General features: G+C 47.7%; 1 protein-coding gene across 1 annotated transcript in view; it reads right to left on the bottom strand.

Annotated features, from left to right (window-relative positions):
- LOC144489644 (alpha-1-inhibitor 3-like) overlaps positions 1-11,784 on the bottom strand; it is a gene marked incomplete at its 3' end in the record, with an annotated part of 36,296 nt that extends 24,512 nt beyond the window's left edge. The window contains exons 1-3 of the mRNA XM_078207501.1: positions 11,613-11,784; positions 3,126-3,207; positions 370-526 (exon numbers count right to left, since the gene is read on the bottom strand). Coding sequence (XP_078063627.1) covers positions 370-526; positions 3,126-3,207; positions 11,613-11,781 — 408 coding nt within the window. The remainder of the gene's footprint in view (positions 1-369; positions 527-3,125; positions 3,208-11,612) is intronic.
- Positions 11,785-12,350: the final 566 nt, after the last annotated feature.

Below are 12,350 nucleotides of genomic sequence, written 5' to 3'. Positions count from 1 at the left end.
CTCCCTCAGTACTGACCCTCCGACAGTGCGGCACTCCCTCGGCACTGACCCTCTGACAGTGCGGCACTCCCTCAGTACTGACCCTCTGACAGTGCGGCACTCCCTCAGCACTGACCCTCTGACAGTGCGGCACTCCCTCAGCACTGACCCTCTGACAGTGCGGCACGCCCTCAGTACTGACCCTCTGACAGTGCGGCACTCCCTCAGCACTGACCCTCTGACAGTGCGGCACTCCCTCAGCACTGACCCTCTGACAGTGCGGCACTCCCTCAGCACTGACCCTCTGACAGTGCGGCACTCCCTCAGCACTGACCCTCTGACAGTGCGGCACTCCCTCAGCACTGACCCTCTTGCCCTTTGCCCTCTGACCTTCAGGGCATTGTTGAACAGACTACCCAGGCTGCCGAAACAGCCCGATTCCATTCGATGTCTCTGGAAGAATCTGGCAGCTTCCCTGATGATTTTCTCATCGATGAAGATGTAGGGACGCGCTTGGAGAAATGATTTTAATACAAATGCTGTTAGCCTGAGAGAGGGAGAGAGAGAAAGGAGTGTGAGAGAGGATGGGAACAGCAGTTCATCCCTTTATCCTGTCCTTTCCACACTCTCTCCTTCCTTCCCTCTCCAGATATTTCACTCCCCCCCTCTCTCTCTCTGTCTCTCTCTCTCTTTCACACCCTCTCTCTGTCTCTGTCTGTCACTCTCTCTCTGTCTCTGACTCCCTCTCTCTCTCCCTGTCTCAGTCTGTCACTCTGTAACCACTCTATTATCGATTTCCCAGTCAATTCATTTGTGTTTGTGTGATATTTCCCACCCTCTGTGTGTGTGTGTGTGTGTCTGTGTGTGTGTGTGTGTGTGTGCGTGTTATGATCACTCTTTCCCAGTGAGTCTGAGTGTGCCTGTGCCTCATAAGAATCTAAGAACTAGGATCAGGAGTGGGCCGTCTGGCCCCTCGAGCCTGCCCCGCCATTCTATAAGATCATGGCTGATCTTTTCGTGGACTCAGCTCCACTTACCCGCCCGCTCACCATAACCCTTAATTCCTTCAAAAATCTATCTATCCTTGCCTTAAAAACATTCACCGAGGGAGCCTCAACTGGGCAGGGAATCCCACAGATTCACAACCCCTTTGTGTGAAGAAGTTCCTCCTCAACTCAGTCCCAAATCTGCTCCCCCTTATTTTGAGGCCATGCCCCCTCGTTCTAGTTTCACCCGCCAGTGGAAACAACCTCCCTGCTTCTATCTCACCTATTCCCTTCATAATCTTATATGTTTCTATAAGATCCCCCCCTCACTCTTCTGAATTCCAATGAGTATAGCCCCAGTCTACTCAGTCTCTCCTCATAAGCCAACCCTCTCGACTCCGGAATCAACCTAGTGAATCTCCTCTGCACCCCCTCCAGTGCCAGTATATCCTTTCTCTAGTCAGGAGACCAAAACTGTACCCAGTACTCTAGGTGTGGCCTCACCAGCACCTTATACAGCTGCAACATAACCTCGCTGTTTTTAAACTCCATCCCTCTCGCAATGAAGGACAAAATTCCATTTGCCTTCTTAATTACCCGCTGTACCTGCAAACCAACTCCTTGAGATTCCTGCACAAGGACACCCAGGTCCCTCTGCACAGCAGCAATTTTTTACTGTTTAAATAATAGTCCATTTTGCCGTTATTCCTACCAAAATGGATGACCTCACATTTACCAACATTGTGCTCCATCTACCAGACCCTCGCCCACTCACTTTGACTATCGATATCCCGTATTATGATCACTATTTCTCAGGGAATCTCTGTGTGTGTGCGATGCTCTCTCTCTCTCGGTATTATGATCACTATTTCCCAGTGAATCTCTGTGTGTGTGCGATGCTCTCTCTCTCTCTCTCTCGGTATTATGATCACTATTTCCCAGTGAATCTCTGTGTGTGTGTGATGCTCTCTCTCTCTCGGTATTATGATCACTATTTCCCAGTGAATCTCTGTGTGTGTGCGATGCTCTCTCTCTCGGTATTATGATCACTATTTCCCAGTGAATCTCTGTGTGTGTGCGATGCTCTCTCTTTCTCTCTCTCGGTATTATGATCACTATTTCCCAGTGAATCTCTGTGTGTGTGCGATGCTCTCTCTCTCGGTATTATGATCACTATTTCCCAGTGAATCTCTGTGTGTGTGCGATGCTCTCTCTTTCTCTCTCTCGGTATTATGATCACTATTTCCCAGTGAATCTCTGTGTGTGTGCGATGCTCTCTCTCTCTCTCTCGGTATTATGATCACTATTTCCCAGTGAATCTCTGTGTGTGTGCGATGCTCTCTCTCTCTCTCTCGGTATTATGATCACTATTTCCCAGTGAATCTCTGTGTGTGTGCGATGCTCTCTCTCTCGGTATTATGATCACTATTTCCCAGTGAATCTCTGTGTGTGTGCGATGCTCTCTCTCTCTCTCTCTCGGTATTATGATCACTATTTCCCAGTGAATCTCTGTGTGTGTGCGATGCTCTCTCTCTCGGTATTATGATCACTATTTCCCAGTGAATCTCTGTGTGTGTGCGATGCTCTCTCTCTCGGTATTATGATCACTATTTCCCAGTGAATCTCTGTGTGTGTGCGATGCTCTCTCTCTCTCTCTCGGTATTATGATCACTATTTCCCAGTGAATCTCTGTGTGTGTGCGATGCTCTCTCTCTCGGTATTATGATCACTATTTCCCAGTGAATCTCTGTGTGTGTGCGATGCTCTCTCTCTCTCTCTCTCTCGGTATTATGATCACTATTTCCCAGTGAATCTCTGTGTGTGCGCGATGCTCTCTCTCTCGGTATTATGATCACTATTTCCCAGTGAATCTCTGTGTGTGTGCGATGCTCTCTCTCTCTCAGTATTATGATCACTATTTCCCAGTGAATCTCTGTGTGTGTGCGATGCTCTCTCTCTCTCAGTATTATGATCACTATTTCCCAGTGAATCTCTGTGTGTGTGCGATGCTCTCTCACTCTCGGTATTATGATCACTATTTCCCAGTAAATCTGTGTGTGTGTGCGATTCTCTCTCTCTCTCTCTCCGTGTTATGATCACTATTTCCCAGTAAGTCCTGGCTGGTGCAGGAGTGAGAGGGACAGGAATTAAGTTCTGTACCAGGTATTTCCCTCAGGGTCACTCGCTCCAAACGCACTGAAGGATCCATCACTATGTTTGTACTTCAGCTGGTTCTGATATCCTGTGTGGGAGAGGGAGGGTTAATGATGATTAAACAGGGCACAGAGAGTCTCACAGACTCACACACAGAGTAACACGCACACAGTGTCACACACACACACACAGTGTCACACACACACACACACACACAGAGTAACACACACGCACAGTGTCACACACACACACAGTGTCACACACACACACACACACACACTCACAGAGTAACACACACACAGAGTAACACACACACAGAGTAACACGCCCAGTGTCACACAGATTGACGCATGGAGTAACACACACAGTGTTACACAGACCCACAGACTTGAGTAACACAAGATAACTCACTCACGCACAGAGACACAGTGTGACACACAATGTAACACACAGAGCAACACACACTCACACTGTAATGCACAGTGTAACACACACAGTGTAACACACACACACACACAGTGTAACACGGACAGTGTAACTAACATTCACACAGTCTAACACTCACAGAATCCAACACACACACAATCTAACGCACACACACGGTGTAACACACACGGTGTAACACACACACACACACACAGTGTAACACGGACAGTGTAACTAACACTCACAGTCCAACACACACACAATCCAACACACACACACAGTGTAACACGGACAGTGTAACTAACATTCACACAGTCTAACACACACACAATCCAACACACACACAATCTAACGCACACACACGGTGTAACACACACACACACACACACAGTGTAACACGGACAGTGTAACTAACATTCACACAGTCTAACACTCACAGAATCCAACACACACACAATCTAACGCACACACACGGTGTAACACACACACACACACACGGTGTAACACACACGGTGTAACACACACACACACACACACACAGTGTAACACGGACAGTGTAACTAACATTCACACAGTCTAACACACACACAATCCAACACACACACAATCTAACGCACACACACACACACACACACACACAGTGTAACACGGACAGTGTAACTAACACTCACAGTCCAACACACACACAATCCAACACACACACACAGTGTAACACACACGGTGTAACACACACACACACAGTGTAACACACACGGTGTAACACACACACACACACAGTGTAACACACACGGTGTAACACACACACACACACAGTGTAACACACACGGTGTAACACACACACACACAGTGTAACACACACGGTGTAACACACACACACACACAGTGTAACACGCACGGTGTAACACACACACACACACGGTGTAACACACACACACACACAGTGTAACATACACGGTGTAACACACACACACACACAGTGTAACACACACACACACACAGTGTAACACACATGGTGTAACACACACACACACAGTGTAACACACACGGTGTAACACACACACACACACAGTGTAACATACACGGTGTAACACACACACACACACAGTGTAACATACACGGTGTAACACACACACACACACAGTGTAACACACATGGTGTAACACACACACACACAGTGTAACACACACGGTGTAACACACACACACACACAGTGTAACACACATGGTGTAACACACACACACACAGTGTAACACGCACGGTGTAACACACACACACACACAGTGTAACACACACACACACAGTGTAACACACACGGTGTAACACACACACACACAGTGTAACACACACGGTGTAACACACACACACACACAGTGTAACACACACACACACAGTGTAACACACACACACACAGTGTAACACACACGGTGTAACACACACACACACAGTGTAACACGCACGGTGTAACACACACACACACACAGTGTAACACACATGGTGTAACACACACACACACAGTGTAACACGCACGGTGTAACACACACACACACACACACAGTGTAACACACACGGTGTAACACACACACACAGTGTAACACGCACGGTGTAACACACACACACACACAGTGTAACACACACGGTGTAACACACACACACACACAGTGTAACACACACGGTGTAACACACACACACACACAGTGTAACACGCACGGTGTAACACACACACACACACAGTGTAACACGCACGGTGTAACACACACACACACACAGTGTAACACGCACGGTGTAACACACACACACACACAGTGTAACACACACGGTGTAACACACACACACACACAGTGTAACACGCACGGTGTAACACACACACACACACAGTGTAACACACACGGTGTAACACACACACACACACAGTGTAACACGCACGGTGTAACACACACACACACACAGTGTAACACACACGGTGTAACACACACACACACACAGTGTAACACGCACGGTGTAACACACACACACACACACAGTGTAACATACACGGTGTAACACACACACACACACAGTGTAACACACACGGTGTAACACACACACACACACAGTGTAACACACACGGTGTAACACACACACACACACAGTGTAACACGCACGGTGTAACACACACACACACACACAGTGTAACATACACGGTGTAACACACACACACACACAGTGTAACATACACGGTGTAACACACACACACACAGTGTAACACACACGGTGTAACACACACACACAGTGTAACACACACGGTGTAACACACACACACACACAGTGTAACATACACGGTGTAACACACACACACACACAGTGTAACATACACGGTGTAACACACACACACACAGTGTAACACGCACGGTGTAACACACACACACACACACAGTGTAACATACACGGTGTAACACACACACACACACACAGTGTAACACACACGGTGTAACACACACACACACAGTGTAACACACACGGTGTAACACACACACACACACACAGTGTAACACACACGGTGTAACACACACACACACAGTGTAACACACACGGTGTAACACACACACACACAGTGTAACACACACACACACAGTGTAACACGCACGGTGTAACACACACACACACAGTGTAACACACACGGTGTAACACACACACACACACAGTGTAACACACACGGTGTAACACACACACACAGTGTAACACGCACGGTGTAACACACACACACACACAGTGTAACACACACGGTGTAACACACACACACACACAGTGTAACACACACGGTGTAACACACACACACACACAGTGTAACACACACGGTGTAACACACACACACACACAGTGTAACACACACGGTGTAACACACACACACACACAGTGTAACACGCACGGTGTAACACACACACACACACAGTGTAACACACACGGTGTAACACACACACACACACAGTGTAACACGCACGGTGTAACACACACACACACACACAGTGTAACATACACGGTGTAACACACACACACACACACAGTGTAACATACACGGTGTAACACACACACACACACAGTGTAACATACACGGTGTAACACACACACACACACAGTGTAACACACATGGTGTAACACACACACACACAGTGTAACATACACGGTGTAACACACACACACACACAGTGTAACATACACGGTGTAACACACACACACACACAGTGTAACATACACGGTGTAACACACACGGTGTAACACACACACACACACAGTGTAACATACACGGTGTAACACACACACACACACGGTGTAACACACACACACACACAGTGTAACACACACGGTGTAACACACACACACACAGTGTAACACACACGGTGTAACACACACACACACACGGTGTAACACGCACGGTGTAACACACACACACACACACAGTGTAACATACACGGTGTAACACACACACACACACGGTGTAACACACACACACACACAGTGTAACACACACGGTGTAACACACACACACACAGTGTAACACACACGGTGTAACACACACACACACACAGTGTAACACACACACACACACGGTGTAACACACACACACACACGGTGTAACACACACGGTGTAACACACACACACACACAGTGTAACACGCACGGTGTAACACACACACACACACACAGTGTAACACACACGGTGTAACACACACACACACACAGTGTAACACACACACACACACGGTGTAACACACACACACACACGGTGTAACACACACGGTGTAACACACACACACACACAGTGTAACACGCACGGTGTAACACACACACACACACACAGTGTAACATACACGGTGTAACACACACACACACACGGTGTAACACACACACACAGTGTAACACACACGGTGTAACACACACACACACAGTGTAACACACACGGTGTAACACACACACACACACGGTGTAACACACACGGTGTAACACACACACACACACAGTGTAACACACACGGTGTAACACACACACACACACAGTGTAACACACACGGTGTAACACACACACACACACAGTGTAACACACACGGTGTAACACACACACACACACAGTGTAACACACACGGTGTAACACACACACACACAGTGTAACACGCACGGTGTAACACACACACACACACAGTGTAACACACACGGTGTAACACACACACACACACAGTGTAACACGCACGGTGTAACACACACACACACACAGTGTAACATACACGGTGTAACACACACACACACACAGTGTAACACGCACGGTGTAACACACACACACACACAGTGTAACATACACGGTGTAACACACACACACACACAGTGTAACACGCACGGTGTAACACACACACACACACACAGTGTAACATACACGGTGTAACACACACACACACACAGTGTAACACGCACGGTGTAACACACACACACACACACAGTGTAACATACACGGTGTAACACACACACACACACAGTGTAACATACACGGTGTAACACACACACACACACACAGTGTAACACACACGGTGTAACACACACACACGGTGTAACACACACACACACACAGTGTAACACACACGGTGTAACACACACACACACACAGTGTAACACGCACGGTGTAACACACACACACACACAGTGTAACACACACGGTGTAACACACACACACACACACAGTGTAACATACACGGTGTAACACACACACACAGTGTAACATACACGGTGTAACACACACACACACACAGTGTAACACACACGGTGTAACACACACACACACACACAGTGTAACATACACGGTGTAACACACACACACACACAGTGTAACATACACGGTGTAACACACACACACACAGTGTAACACACACGGTGTAACACACACACACACACAGTGTAACATACATGGTGTAACACACACACACACACAGTGTAACACACACGGTGTAACACACACACACACACAGTGTAACACACACGGTGTAACACACACACACACACAGTGTAACACACACGGTGTAACACACACACACACACGGTGTAACACACACACACACACAGTGTAACACACACGGTGTAACACACACACACACACACAGTGTAACACACACAGTGTAACACACACGGTGTAACACACACACACACACACAGTGTAACACACACGGTGTAACACACACACACACACGGTGTAACACACACACACACACAGTGTAACACACACGGTGTAACACACACAAACACACAGTGTAACACACACGGTGTAACACACACACACACACAGTGTAACACACACGGTGTAACACACACACACACACAGTGTAACACACACGGTGTAACACACACACACACACACAGTGTAACACACACGGTGTAACACACACACACACAGTGTAACACACACGGTGTAACACACACACACACACAGTGTAACACGCACGGTGTAACACACACACACACACAGTGTAACACACACGGTGTAACACACACACACACACAGTGTAACACACACGGTGTAACACACACACACACAGTGTAACACGCACGGTGTAACACACACACACACACAGTGTAACACACACGGTGTAACACACACACACACACAGTGTAACATACACGGTGTAACACACACACACACACAGTGTAACACACACGGTGTAACACACACACACACACACAGTGTAACATACACGGTGTAACACACACACACACACAGTGTAACATACACGGTGTAACACACACACACACACAGTGTAACACACACGGTGTAACACACACACACACACACAGTGTAACACACACGGTGTAACACACACACACACACAGTGTAACACACACGGTGTAACACACAGTGTAACACACACACACGGTGTAACACACACACACACAGTGTAACACTCACGGTGTAACACACACACACACACAGTGTAACACACACGGTGTAACACACACACACACAGTGTAACACACACGGTGTAACACACACACACACACACACAGTGTAACACACACGGTGTAACACACACACACACACAGTGTAACACGCACGGTGTAACACACACACACACACAGTGTAACACACACGGTGTAACACACACACACACACACAGTGTAACACACACGGTGTAACACACACACACACACACAGTGTAACACACACACACAGTGTAACACACAGTGTAACACACACACACACACACAGTGTAACACACACACACAGTGTAACACACACACACAGTGTAACACACACAGTGTAACACACACACACACACAGTGTAACACACACGGTGTAACACACACACACACACGGTGTAACACGCACGGTGTAACACACACACACACACGGTGTAACACGCACGGTGTAACACACACACACACAGTGTAACACACACGGTGTAACACACACACACACACGGTGTAACACACACACACACACGGTGTAACACACACACACACACAGTGTAACACACACGGTGTAACACACACACACACACACACGGTGTAACACACACGGTGTAACACACACACACACACGGTGTAACACACACGGTGTAACACACACACACACACGGTGTAACACACACACACACACACAGTGTAACACACACACACACACGGTGTAACACACACGGTGTAACACACACACACACACGCGGTGTAACACGCACGGTGTAACACACACACACACACAGTGTAACACGCACGGTGTAACACACACACACACACAGTGTAACACGCACGGTGTAACACACACACACACACACACGGTGTAACATACACGGTGTAACACACACACACACAGTGTAACACGCACGGTGTAACACACACACACACACACAGTGTAACACACACGGTGTAACACACACACACACACAGTGTAACACACACGGTGTAACACACACACACACACAGTGTAACACACACGGTGTAACACACACACACACACAGTGTAACACACACGGTGTAACACACACACACACACACACAGTGTAACACACACGGTGTAACACACACACACACACAGTGTAACACACACGGTGTAACACACACACACACACAGTGTAACACGCACGGTGTAACACACACACACACACAGTGTAACACACACGGTGTAACACACACACACACACACAGTGTAACACACACGGTGTAACACACACACACACACACAGTGTAACACACACACACAGTGTAACACACAGTGTAACACACACACACACACACAGTGTAACACACACACACAGTGTAACACACACACACAGTGTAACACACACAGTGTAACACACACACACACACACACAGTGTAACACACACGGTGTAACACACACACACACACGGTGTAACACGCACGGTGTAACACACACACACACACGGTGTAACACGCACGGTGTAACACACACACACACACAGTGTAACACGCACGGTGTAACACACACACACACACAGTGTAACACACACGGTGTAACACACACACACACACACACGGTGTAACACACACGGTGTAACACACACACACACGGTGTAACACACACGGTGTAACACACACACACACACGGTGTAACACACACACACACACACAGTGTAACACACACACACACACGGTGTAACACACACGGTGTAACACACACACACACACGCGGTGTAACACGCACGGTGTAACACACACACACACACAGTGTAACACGCACGGTGTAACACACACACACACACAGTGTAACACGCACGGTGTAACACACACACACACACACACGGTGTAACATACACGGTGTAACACACACACACACAGTGTAACACGCACGGTGTAACACACACACACACACACAGTGTAACACACACACACACACGGTGTAACACACACGGTGTAACACACACACACACACGCGGTGTAACACGCACGGTGTAACACACACACACACACACACGGTGTAACATACACGGTGTAACACACACACACACAGTGTAACACACACAGTGTAACACGCACACACACAGACTCCTGGACAGTTTATCAGCAAATTGAGTTGGGAATCAAGTGGAAACTTTGATGTACCAATTCGCAGTAGACGATTTGCCTTTTCCTGGATTTCTGCCGTGATCTGGTGGGTCTTATTCAGGTATCTCTGCACAAAGACATTCGGGGCGAATTTGACCATGTTTTGGTCTCCACTCCCTGTGGGCAGTCTGAGTAAACTATCCAGATTCTCCATCGCAGAGCTCATGATATCTCCTGGAGGGGGACACAGGATATAACACAGACTCAGATCGTCTGATTCAAGCTCAAACTGCCCAAGGCAGACCGAAATCTCAATCCCCGAAATCCGCAGCCAATCCGAATCCCTCCCGCAAAAAAAAAACCCCAATGGAATAACAGCGATTACAACTTCCCCAACACTGGGAGGCAATGTTTTTTCACACAGAGGGTGGTGGGTGAGTGGAATCGGCTGCCGTCAGTGGTGGTGGAGGCAAACTCAATAGGTGTGGGATAGAGGGAAAGTTGGCCGATTGGATAGGTAACTGGCTGTCTGATCGAAGACAGAGGGTGGTGGTGGATGGAAAATTTTCAGACTGGAGGCAGGTTGCTAGCGGAGTGCCGCAGGGATCAGTGCTTGGTCCTCTGCTCTTTGTGATTTTTATTAATGACTTAGAGGAGGGGGCTGAAGGGTGGATCAGTAAATTTGCTGATGACACCAAGATTGGTGGAGTAGTGGATGAGGTGGAGGGCTGTTGTAGGCTGCAAAGAGACATAGATAGGATGCAAAGCTGGGCTGAAAAATGGCAAATGGAGTTT

Source organism: Mustelus asterias, unplaced genomic scaffold (genome assembly GCF_964213995.1).
Source record: "Mustelus asterias unplaced genomic scaffold, sMusAst1.hap1.1 HAP1_SCAFFOLD_2385, whole genome shotgun sequence".
In the NCBI taxonomy this organism is placed as follows: domain Eukaryota; kingdom Metazoa; phylum Chordata; class Chondrichthyes; order Carcharhiniformes; family Triakidae; genus Mustelus; species Mustelus asterias.
This window is presented reverse-complemented; position numbering and strand designations above follow the sequence as displayed.